Source organism: Tympanuchus pallidicinctus, unplaced genomic scaffold, assembly GCF_026119805.1.
Source record: "Tympanuchus pallidicinctus isolate F22 unplaced genomic scaffold, pur_lepc_1.0 scaffold17, whole genome shotgun sequence".
Taxonomy (NCBI): Eukaryota; Metazoa; Chordata; class Aves; order Galliformes; family Phasianidae; genus Tympanuchus; species Tympanuchus pallidicinctus.
In genome coordinates this window covers 19,438,519-19,451,338 of record NW_026294690.1, presented here as the reverse complement: position 1 = coordinate 19,451,338, position 12,820 = coordinate 19,438,519, and the positions used below count along the sequence as shown (strand labels likewise).

Here is a 12,820-nt window from a genome sequence, read left to right as displayed (position 1 = left end):
TTTGCTTTAAGTTTGCTGTCACTAGTCATAGAATCACCTAGGTTGGAAAAGGCCTTTAAGATCACCCAGTCCAACTGTCCACCTAACACCAATATTTCCCACTAAATCACGTCCCTCAGTACAACAACTAAACATTTCATGCTTCAAAAGGCATAAATCTCAAAGTGTAATGCACTGAACTGTCATTTTTTTTCACTCAAGTTATCAGTTTAAAAGACAACTTGGTCATAGACTCTGTTTCACAACTCATTATTCTTGATTTACAACAAGAAAAATACCCTAAAATCTAACTTACTTTACAAATTAGGGTACTATGAGGACACTGAAAAATTCATAGACATATTCCGGAGGGGCACAGCTGTTTATGAGGGTGGACAGTGATAGGACAGGGAATGGCTTTAAACTCAGGGGAGGTTGAGGTTGGCTATTAGGAGGCAGTTTTTCCCGCAGAAGGTGGTGAGGCACTGGCACAGGCTGCCCAAGGAGGCTGTGGATGCCCCATCCCTGCAGGCATTCAAGGCCAGGCTGGATGTGGCTCTGGGCAGCCTGGGCTGCTGGTTGATGACCTGCACACAGCAGGGGGGTGGAACTGGATGAGCGCTGTGATCTTTTTCAACCCAGGCCGTTCTGTGATTCTATGATTCCCTTCACACTCCTGAAAAAAGTGTCTACGCTTTAAAATTGCATTATGAAGAAAAAAATATGCAAATGCATCTTGAAAAGTCTTCTTTTTGAAGGAGGAAAGATTTAGGTTGGATGTTAGGGGGAAGTTCTTTACAAGGAGAGTGGTCAGGCCCTGGAACGGGCTGCCCAGGGAGGTTGTGGATGCCCCGTCCTTGGCCGTGTTCAAGGCCAGGTTGGACGGGGTCCTGGGCAACCTGATCTGAATGTGTATGTTTGGTGGCCCTGCTGGGCAGGGGGGTTGGAACTACATGATCCTTGAGGTCCCTTCCAACCCGGGTGATTCTGTGATTCTGTGAATGCATATTGCCTTCAGGAGTTATTATCATATTTCCCATCTTCCAGTTCACTGTCTGACCACTCCTTAATTACTTAACCAGACACAAACTAAACTTACTAGAAGTACTAAAACTAAGTTAGATTACTGTGATCAGCGCAGGTGAAAGAAACGCTACAAACATGACAGAACTGGGCCACGAGTTCACGTTCAACAGCCACGGAGAGGAGCCCCTCACAGCAGCGAACTCCTAACGCATCTCAGCAGAGACGGCAAACAACATCTGCAGTCATGCATTTAGAAGCGAACAACCTTCACGGCCAGCTCCACCAGGCGAGCCCTAGTCAGCGGCAACAACCAGGTAAAATTAAATAAAAATTCAAGACTATTTAAAAGTAGCTTTAAAGCACCAAACCTTTTTGAGTTACCATCTCAGAACAACGTACCGGCACTCCGCGCGCGCCGCAGCACTCAACTCGCTCGGAGACGAGCGCCACGCGCCACGCGCCACGCGCCACGCGCCACGCGCCGCGCCGCGCACGTGCACAGCCCGCCCGTCCCGCCGCCACAGAGCATGCCGCAGCACAGCTTTGCTTGTCGGAGCATTGGCGCGAACGCTCGAAGCGGCTCAGGTAGCCCCGCCCATCCCCGTCGCCATCCTCGGCCCCGCCCCGTGAGAGGATGGAGGGGGCCGCGGCCGGTGTGGTGCCGGGAAGAGGAAGCGCTGGAACGCTCTCGGGCGGCGGCGGCGGCAGGCGGGGTCACGAACTCTGACCTTTCACAGGGCCCTGACAAATAACACAGAACCTCCCCCCCCCCCCTTCCCACACACGCACTCCCCCCTCCCAGTAATACAGTTCTACCCCTCTACCCCTCCGCGGACCCCGTTAAGGTCCCGCTGCCGCCGCCCCTCGTGGCGGGGTTTGGGCCGCCTCTGGGCACCGCCAACAACGCCGGCCCGCCCGGGCCCGGCTCAGGGGCACCGCCGGGGCACGCTTGGCGCCAATTCCTGAGGTAAAAATCGTGTTTTGTTTTGTTTTTTCTTAAATGGAGAAGGCTATCTGGGCCCCTTCGCCGCGGCGGGGCCGAGGGAGGGGGCACCGGGATCCCGTCGGGGAACATCTCCGCGAGCGGCGGAAGGGAGGGGTAACGCCGGCTGTTGGGGCGGTGGGGGCACCAGAGCTCCGTCAGTCGCTGCGCAGCGGCAGCCGGCAGTGCCACAGGCCCGGCCCGCAGCTCCCGAAGGTGGGGGGCAGATCGCCGTAGCGCCGGGACGATCCGGTGAGGAGACGCTGTGCTGGGATGTGGGCCTCGTGAGGCCGGAGCTGGTCCGGTCTCGGTGAGAGCCGTCCGGGGGCCGCTGGGACCGCGGTCGTGGAGACGCTGAGCGCGAGTCGCGGACGGAGAGGGAAGATGGAGTCTGAGCGGGCGGAGGCGGCGGCGTGAACCCGACCCTTTTACCTTTGCCACCGGGAGGGCGGAGGGGAGGGGGCGGTGGGTACTTTGCATACGGGGCTGAGGCCGCCGCCATTTTACCGGCTGCCGTCCCAGCGACGTGCGCGGCACCCTTGGCTCGACATAAGGGGATACCGAGGGGAGGGGGTCTAATGGCGGCGGCGGCCGCTGCCCCGCCTGGGATTTGGCTGCCTGCCAGCGCGGCCATCTTGTGCTCATTCGGGTCCCTCGGGTGTTTTCCCCCTCGCTCGAGGGGCGGTGCCAGCTGCGTGACAGGCGGTCCTAGCGGCTAATGGGCAGCGCGGGTAGGAGTGCCGCGTCTCCGATGAGGTCATTGGCTGTGAAAGGAGGCGGGAAGGAGGAGCGCGGCCGCGGGGCGCCGTGTGGCCGGGGAAGCGCAGCGATAGGCTGCGGAGGAGCGGGGCAGCGCCGCCGATGGGCGGTGCGGGGGCTGTCCCTGTCTGGGCCGCTTTTTGAAGGTGTTGCGGCTGCACCCGTTCGGGTCGCTGACTTTGTAATTTTCTGTCTTATCCGTTGTTCTAAGAGTTTTTGCTGCCTTCTTACCACCGCTCGTAGCGTAACGCGGGTTCCCGGCAGAGTCGCGCCTGCCGGCCCCTCTTTCCCGTGTTGGGCTCCGGGCGCCCGATGGGGAGATGCCGAGCTGCTGCTCGCCGGCACGCAGCGTAAAGAAGGCAGCCTCACCGAGTAGTAGGAAAAGGCTTCAGTACAGCTGAACTCAGCCTTCCTTTGTGTCGAGCTTGTAGGACTGTCCCCATAAAACATTGGAGCGTGTGAATTTCTTTGAGGTTGATCTGCGACTTGGCTGAGAGAAGCGGTTTTGTCTGATGTTTTGGACGGGAAATCTATGTATAGTCGGTTGGCTGCTGTCCTCCTGAAGCGGAATTGTTTTCCTGGTGCTCTAGGTCCTTTTTTTTTTAATGCTGTTTTTGTGTTCTGCCTTTTTTGTTGGTTGATTTGGGTATTTTTTTATTTTTCATTTATTTCTTTGTGAGGGGTTTTACTAGGCAGCAGATTCTACTTTTTTGTGTTTCTCCCTCAAGAATTGCTTGAGAGTTTTTAACAAGCTTACCTGGTATGGCTGTGCGTAGTCCCTCAACTGCCAGTTAATTTGCTTTGATAGCCTCCGCTGTCATTATGGGAGGGTTGAAAGTGCAAAGAATTTTGGTGGATAACAACACTCACAGCAGTTTGTTGAGAGACTTATCATAGGAAAACTTGATTGCGTCTTAAAAAGGTTTTCTTAGGAACAAAATCTCATCTTCAATGCTTCCTTCATCTTAAAGCACTGAGAAAACACAAGTATGTCATGGGTTTGTTTTTTTTTTAAATTGACTTAAAAAAAAAAAAATTCACAACAAGACAACAAGGAAAAGGAATTGCTGAATAATTTGGGGAACTTGTAGGATTAAATAAGCCTGGAGGAAATGGTAAAATGGGGCACAAGATGGTAACATTATTACCATTAAACAGAGAATGTCTCAGTTTTGGTTACAAGGTGTTACAAATAGTCTTCCATTGATACATATGCAATCATTTACACATTTACTACAGTAGGATTCAATCTTTAATGAATTCTAACATTTTAAACAACATTAGCTTTGTAAAAGTTGAGTTTGGGGGGGGGAGGGCGTTGTGCTGGAGGCATGAATATTTTTTTCTATTAAGTGTCCTGCTGTTGTTAGCAGTAGGTGGTTTGCGATATTTGTTTTTCTTTTTTAACTTTATGTGAAATTATTGCTTTGCAAGTATCATTAGGAGGTTGTCAGTGAAACATCAAATATGCTGCTATTGAGGAATGCAGTTTCATTACCTACACCTGGGTTGTATGAACTCTGGCTTTGTAAGAAGAAAGTCGGTGCGTGAATTTGAAACCTTAATTGAATTTATCTTTGAGGAAACACAGCCCTTATAAGAATCATTCATAAGATACAGAAAATATTTGTTCTTATTTCTTCTGTTTGCTCTTTAAACCTCAAAGAGCATGAAGTTCAAGGTACAGACACCCACATCAGAATGAAGCAGTTCTGTGGTATTTTCACATCAGACTGACAATATTGCCACATGATAATTTAGATGTATTTTCTGTTATCGAAAATATTTTCTAGATGTAGTATTCTTTTACCCATACTGTGGTAGATTACTGTAAGAATATGAGTGATGATGGTAGTTTGTTGGAATGATTCAGTAGAAGTTTACTCAAACACCGTTCTCGGTTTGCTATTTCCTTCTCCAGGGCATAATCAGGAGCAGTTTATCTGCAGAGTTTCCCATCCCTTGAGTTCAGGAGAGCACTTGCAAACCGCACTGATAATCAATGTTTAAATCATTTCTTTCTGGTTTATAAAATTAGCATCTTATGCTTACTGCTTAAATAATAGAGTAAAAGAATTGTATGAGAAACTTCATAAAGTAGAAGAATAACTGTGCTGTGAATAGCAGAATTCAGCTTTTTGAATACTGCATTTCCTGTATGCATGTACTGCATATATACATGCATATACATCTACACATACCTGTTTTTTCAGATAGATGAAATAGTGTTGTAAATTCTTAAGTAGTATCATAGATTTGTTTAGCAGTAAGGGGGGGAAAAAAAAAAGAAACTTTTGTGGCTGATGGAAGTTGCTGGCATCTTTTTCAAACAGGTTTTCTAATGATCTTGCTTCACCATGGCAACCAATATGGAGGTGCTGGCTCAGCAGGTAATGGAGACTCAGCAGGTGGCTGAGGTGAGTGAAGATAGCACAATGATTGGCGTATGAGCTTCTGAGAGGAAAATGACTTAAGATTGTCTTTGCTGTTTCCAATTTGTAATAAACAGAGCAGATCCTCATAGAACAGTACTGCTTTATGTCTGGGGTCATAAAACCAGTGCAGCTGATGATAAATGCTCTGCTTCATTCTAGTGACCACCCCATCAGGAATGCAAGTGGGAAGTTCACTGTTAACTGCAGAGATGCTTATCTGTATTGTGGGTAGATTAGAAGAGTAATATTAAAAAAATATTGTGATTTGATGATTAATTTATTTCATCATGAAAGGTTTCAGCTCTTCTCTTGAGATATCATCTGAATCTCAAGTGTTTGACTTTACCTGTTGAATTTACCTGTTTTACTTATGTACTGTATTGAATTTGCAGTAGGATGGTTGATTTAAATCAAGCTTTATATTACTAAATATAGAGATAAATATAGATATTTCATATCTCTATATATGAGATGACTCTTTGAGTAGATTTTTGTGCTTGCTATTAAGTGATGCTTTTAAATTCACTGAAGCTTGGATATTCAACAGGTAGAATGTCTAAATCAACTCGTAAGCATTCAAACTGCATGTATTCACGTCCATAGAAAAGAAGTAATTTGTCTCTTTAAGTTTGCTAACTTAGTTTTAAAAGAAGACAAAAAACTTGGTTTTGTTTAAAATTTAGTTTAATATCCTTCAAAGTTGTTTAACTGTGTGATTTTTGTAATTGAGATTTCATAAATAATGAGGGGCAAATATGCTCAGAGACTTCTGTAGACAAGATCACTTTTCAGACATTGGTTTTGTTGGTGGTTTTTGTTGTTTTGGTTTTTTTTTAACCTGTTGAACTAAGATTATACCTTGATATTAAAAAGTATGATCAATTCAAGAATAAGTGACATTAGGTAAATCTACATCATGTTTTCAGAAATCCTTTGGAAATCCTTTGCACTGTTATTTTTCTTAACAATTTTGGTTCTCTTAAAGTCCATAGTAACAATTATTATACTACAGTGTGGAAAATGGTCTACCAAGTATTCTGGAAATAACACCTAAGGCATAGTTTAAAAAAGAAACCCCTGTAATTTCTTAGTGAAAACTGACAAGTGGTTGTCACTCAGATTTGCTATATCAGATATCAGTTTGGCAAGCACTTTTTTTTTTTAAACAAAAACTTTTCCAAAACAATTGGGAATAAAAACCTGTAATGGAAATACTGCAAACTTTAAACTGTTTTGGTAGAAATTGAGATCTTTAATCACATCTTAGACACATAAAATATGTGACATTTGTAATTCCTCGTGCAGGAAATGCACCGTGGTAACATAGTGTGATGGTTGTATCTTGCCACTGGAGAGATCGCTTCATCCCAAGAATTTATGAAGCTCTGTGATTTCTTCCTAGCCGGTGGGTAAATAGAGGGCTTCATCTCTTTACAGTGTTCAACTCCTACTTAAATTATACACCTGCTTGGTGCGTAACCCCATGAAAACTTTTTTCATGGAAAAGTAGTTGCAAGCAGCATTGTCTCACTAAGAGTTAAGTGATGTTGCCTATAAATTTTGAAATTTTTTTGTATGAATGACTGGATATCTTTAGCCTGATACAGTTCTTAATACAACAAAATACATTACTGGTTTTCTTGAAGTGTACTATATCTGTGCTCACTGATTACAGTGGAAAATTTAGCATAAAGCTTGGCGTAAGCCTTAAATAAGAGACTTTTGGGGAATATTATAAAATTAAATGAAAGGAAAATAGTTGTCATGTACAGAATTTTAAGTTTTGAATGTTCAGAAGCAAATTGCAAACAGGATAATTTAATATATGTTCAGCTATATCTGCAGCAGTTTTTCAGTATAGTTGTACATTGTGCGTGGCTGTATTGAAAACTACAATGCCAAGCGCCAAATCAGATTGCTGTGCAAGTGGGCTATATGTTATTTTTCCTTCTTGAGCAACAGTTAGTCATGTTTGCTTTCCATTATGCTGTGGCTACATCACAGGAGTTATTGAGCAGTCCCCATTGTTTGTATTTTTGTACTGACTGTGTTTTTAAGAGCTTCATAAAATTGTCCTTTTAATGGTTTCAGGTATTTCCACTGCTTTTGGTTTCTCTATAGCAGTGCTGCTTCTTGTGTTTTTCCAGCTGATTGTTTCTGAAGAGATTGTATGAGGGAGTTCCATTTCTGGAGTATGCAGTTGAGTGTGCGAAAGACTGCAGAGTAGAGAGCAGCTTGGGGATTCAGAGGGAGTTTTAGGAATTCTTCCTCGTTCTCAGTTAGCTCTGAAAAGCCCAAATGCTTTAGCATTAATGCGGAAGTAAGTAATGCTGCTTTTCTAAAGTATTTATGTAGTGCCATTGCCATGCAATGTATCAATAGCCCAAGTTCAGTCTCCACATCAAATTAATTTGTGTATCATTAAAATGTATTCTGTTATGCATATGTATTTTATGCACAGTGCCTTAGTTCTTAACATACCGTTTTTAAACAGAGCTGTCATTATGAGGAGTAATAAGGGCTATTACCTCTTTTCAAAACTGGATCTAAAGTGACCATGAAGAACCTTTAAATCACGAAGAATTCCCAGTGTTTATATTCCCCGTTATTATATTTCAGGTTCAGTTCTTGTTCCATGTAGGACAAATGTGAATTAAGTATCATAAGTCCCTTTCTTGAGAGACCAATTAAAGACTGGTGTCAAAAGGTTGTTAAGTAATAGTAGTTTCTTCACTATAAATAAATATCAGGTCAACTAATTGTTACACTGTACTTGTGCTGTAAATACAGTCCGGTAGTTATAGTAATTATTCGTGGCTACTGCTTTCAAATAGAGCTTTGTATCAAGAGCTTGATTTCAGTCAGTAGTGAGCACATTTTAGTGGTAAGGCTGGGGGTCCTTGAAATTGAAGTAAAATACCATAGCTACTTAAATAAACCCGTCATGCATTTGTTGCATAAGGCTTTCTAATAGTAGTTCACTGTACTCAGGTTTATTTTCATAAAACTAGTCAAGTTTCATGGTCGCTTTTCCAAAAGTTCAGGTCACGTAAGTTAAAAAATTTCCCTAAACTTTGTTTTTTTTTGTTTTTTTTTTTTTTATCAGCCTTCATTGCTGCTTCATACAAATATTTTATCATGGAACTTAGGCAAGTGAATCACCCGGGAGTTACAAACTTGCTACATAAATTCTTATCTGTAAGAATAGTGATTTGTGTTATTTGCAAGGCCTGGACAAGTTGAGAGAGGAGTATATTCTTTTAAATACGTTACGTTAATGAACATTAAGGCCAAAGATTCTCCACAAGAGATATGGTGGACTTTCTTTTTCAATTAATTGATTTGAAAATACTTCAAGCTACAAGCAAACACTTGTCTCAGATTTCACTTTGCTGTTTCATAGTTCACAGAAAGCGTGATAAGGGGCTTAAGAACAGAGAGATAGTGGGATGGCTAAGCTTGACAACATGGGAATATCTTCTAAAGATGAAATTAATTTTACCATTAGACTCCTTCAGCAACTGGCAAAACAGCAGGAACGCATTGATTCTGCTTCCTTGGTTACAGGCAGTGAGAGTGCACTTGACCTTCAGAGGAGAAGGGTCACAGAGAATCTGTTTTATAACAATTCTGGTTGCTTTCAATGATTGGAATCCTTATGAATGGACACTGGATGCAAATATCTTTGATCTGACTAGAAGTGAGTGCAACATTTTGTTTCAGATTGTTTTGGCCTCAGAGACTTGCTGAGGAAAAATGTAAATAAGACTACAGGAAGGATTTGACTCTGTAAGTACTGGAGTCAGTACAGCATGCAGCTAGGGAGCTCCAAAAAGCAAACAATGTTACATACATTAGAACATATTATTTTTCCCATTTCTTAAAGTAGGTGTATTTGATCTGTCTTCTGTAGGGGAATTAGGAGGTCTTGAGATGATTTTTTTTTTTTTTTTTTTTTACATGACATTCATGATTTTCTAACTGTCTCTAAGTCAGGATATCAGTGTGTTCGGGGGTTTGTTTGTTTGTTTTAAGGACTGTGAAGTAAGTCTGTGTAAAATGTGATTCACTGAAGTTTTGTGATACAAGGCTGGTTTATTTCTTTCATCTTCTCTGGAAAGCTTCCTGTCTTAAAGAAATTGGGGCGCATTTAATTTTTTTAAATATAATTCAGAATTACAAAAATGTACCGTCACTGACTTTAAGTAGGTCTTTGTATGTACAGCTTCCGCAGTGGTTGTTTAAGCATTATACAGGTTTTTCATTATACAGGTGTGATGTTTGTTTTGAACAGTATGCTGATGTAGGAATTTGGTAAATGTAATCCTGAAAATGAGCCTAACGTCACGCTCAACTGCGACCTTCCTGAAATGAGCATTTATGAGAAATTTGCTTTCAGAATATTTTCATCCGATTTGTGCTATCTTTAATTAGAATCCCAATTTTTTTCTATAGCATTTATGCAAGCTGTCTGAAGTCAGCCTGGTAAATCTCTAAAAGTGTAGAGAATGGTGCATATGCTTGGACTGCTGTTTCTTTCTTCATTTTCTACTTAAGAAGTCAAACTTGTAACAGTTGATGAGTATAATAATAAATCATCAGAATTATATCTGTTCTTATTCATTGTAGGTGTATGAAAACATTCAAGGTAGAAATTCAGCTGACATAATATTACAGAAGGTTGTTTTGTTTGTTTTTTCCTCTCTTGTAAACTGTTCCATTTTTTTGATTTGACTTTCTATCCTGGCTCTTACTTTGCTGTCAACCAATGGCAGTCTGGAAAATAAACTTGATATTTTCAGTAGCCGTTGAATTTAAACAAGGAAGCTGATGTTCATTTGTGTCCACTGGGAGTCTCTTGATAGGTACTTTTCTGTTTCTTGTTTTCTTGCCTAGGTATTTCTCTCTACTGCTGGGTAATCTAATATCATCTAATAATGAGAGTATACTACACGTGTGTCTACCTGTTCGTTTGCCTCATTTGTCATTCAACTTCTGTGCCCTTTGTTTTAAATACAGCTTTAGATTTTACTTCTACAGTATATGGGACTACGTAGGATATGGGCAATAGGAGAGTAAAACAGTGTGGCTTCATGAAAAGTGCTGTGTATTTTAAGACTTATTTTTTTTTCTCCCAAGGAGACCGTGCAGTAAATTTTCCTTTCTATCCAAACTGTTTTTTTTTCCTTCACAAATTAAGTTTTTTGTATATTAAACAGGAGCTGATTAAACTGACACTACCCTGTTGTTCACCTATACAAGTTCAGATGAGTAAATCATTCAGAAGTTATTTGAAATAAGATGTAATAAAAACAACTTGAGTTTCCTAGGTTTGGTCACCTGTCTCTGCAGATATTGGGCTATTTTGGTACTCTAATTCCTATGTAGAATGCTATAACCAGTCATATCGCTGTCTACAACCACCTGAAAAGAGGCTGTGGTGAGGTGTTGGTTGGCCTCTGCTCCCATGTAACTAGCAACAGTATTAGAGGAAATGGCCTCAAGTTGCACCAGGGCGGGTTCACGTTGGATTAGAGAAAGAATTTCTTCTCCGATGGAGTGGTCAGGCACTGGAATGGGCTGCCCAGGGAAGTATTTGAGTCACCGTCCCTGCAGGTATTCAATAAACGTGTAGTGGTGGGACTAAGAAATGTGGTTTAGTGGGGAAATGGTGGTGGTAGGTGGATGGTTGGGCTAGATGGTCTTGGAGGTCTTTTCCAACCTGGGTGATTCTCTGTGTTCAATGCAGCCCTGTAGATATTGTGAAACTGTAAACTTGTATTTGTGGGGCATTTATGAAAACACAAATTGTTTGCAATTCTTAATTACAGTTATTGTAAATTATGAAGTTTACAATATGAAAATACTTAAAATTCTGAAACTATCAATATGTAAAATCTGTTAAACTGAAAATAAGGTTTATTTAGCATTAAGCAGATGTAATAATTTAGGCATATAGTTTGTTGAGATTAAAAAACATTCTTCCAAAGAATAGAGTTCTGGCCTATTTGCCTGGTTTTCAATAGTTATGGCTTAAACTGGGTGTAGAAGAAACCAGACTGCAATATTCTGTTCTTTTTTTTATGATACATCACTGCAGTATTTTATTCCCACTAGGATGGAATACCTATAGAAGTGTGTACCATGTCATAACAATTCATAACACTTTGTTTTCAGACATGCTGCACGTGGAATGTTTGCTGTCAGCAGTCTTCCAAAGTGTTGTTTTTTTCTATCATTTTATATAATAACTTTCAAAAAGAATGTGACTAAAAAGTATTCGTGTCATACTGTTGCCTGCGGACAGTAGTGTCACCTCTGGAGTGAAGTGCAGTGTTATTACAGTAAATATTTACCTACTGCTTAGAATGGTGTTACTTTCTGTAACCTGTTGCAACAGAATGTCATGTATACTGTTATTCAAATATTTTTGATCCTGTCTGAAAACATTGGTGAGCACGTGCAGTATATGGCTTTAGAACAAAATCATCTTTTGTTTGAATTTTCTCACAAGAGTTAAGCTATCAATTCAAGTCATAGATTACTGACTTGGGAAATGCACTGGGAAAGCAGAGCCAGTCATCACGCTAGTGAACTCCTCACTAAAATAACAGAAGTTACCTGCATGCACTTGAATACGTGCTGAGTGTGCTGATATCTGTAGAAGTATACATTCAAGAAAAAAGCTTGCAGTACCATGAAATAGAAAGACAGAACAACTTGGAAAAAGAAGATGGGAGGGAGGCAAGCAGCACACAAAAAGAGATATCCAGATTACTAGCTGTAATAAATGTAACTTTTTACCTCTAAAAATATTTGCCCTGTTAAGATTTTTCTTACTTTTTACTTGGAGAGTGAAATTACCATTTTGTTCAGTTAGGCTGTAAAGGTAACTTTAAAGGTAAATTTTACTTTCTGTAAAGTTTTCAGAAAACTTCATGGATAAGATCAGAAATCAAAATGAAGTGTATGTTTGTTTGGGTAGAAGGTCTGTGTACTCTTCAAACAAATTCTGTGTATCTCTTGTCCCATCTTTGAACCCGGGATTGAGGACATTTTTATTTTAAATTTTTAACATAATGAAATATTTAACATGACACATTGTAAAAACAAAATACACAAAGGAAAAAAAGGGGTGAATAGAAAATTGTAAGTTGAGAAAAGTGCATTTCTGCATTTCAGTAAACCGAAGACTCGTGCAATTTAACTGTTTTCTTTGGTTGTGAAAAATTGTAATTGTTTTGTAACTTTGAATATGCCTTGATTTGGTCTTGCGGTTTTGGGTTTGTTTTTTTTTTTTTTGTCATTTATCAGGTTCATTCTATCCCGCCCCTCCAAAAAAAAAAAAACCCAAAACCAATATACCTGTAATTTATTGAAAAAATATCTGAGTTGGTTTAATGGTTGTAACCTTTCCATTAAATGTAGGTTGAATGCTAAAGCCATCTGACGTTTAGTAAGCATCTGTATTTTGAAGTGTATAAATCAGAATTGTGTGTTATTTTACAGGTACAAACTATTCAGAATTCACTATCTGATTCTCCAGTGATGACCAGCCCTTCCCAGCGTATCCAGATTATTTCCACAGATTCCTCTGTAGGCTCACCACAGCGCATTCAGGTAAAAATCTATTGGCTTA

The 12,820-nt window shown here is 40.9% G+C and overlaps 1 protein-coding gene across 7 annotated transcripts in view; it reads left to right on the top strand.

The window, feature by feature from the left end:
* The first annotated feature begins 1,639 nt into the window (after positions 1-1,639).
* NR2C2 (nuclear receptor subfamily 2 group C member 2) overlaps positions 1,640-12,820 on the top strand; it is a 37,685-nt gene continuing 26,504 nt past the window's right edge. For 2 of the 7 annotated variants that reach the window (XR_008205655.1, XM_052678667.1), the window contains exons 1-3: positions 1,641-1,972; positions 5,080-5,163; positions 12,691-12,801. Coding sequence is in view for 6 of the 7 variants with exons in the window: in XM_052678667.1 (XP_052534627.1) it covers positions 5,104-5,163; positions 12,691-12,801 (171 nt within the window). In the remaining variant the exon portion in view is untranslated. Of the gene's footprint in view, positions 1,973-2,147; positions 2,298-5,079; positions 5,164-6,486; positions 6,587-12,690; positions 12,802-12,820 lie in introns of those variants that run through there. The other 5 variants (XM_052678671.1, XM_052678674.1, XM_052678669.1 and 2 more) reach the window with 5 other exon arrangements.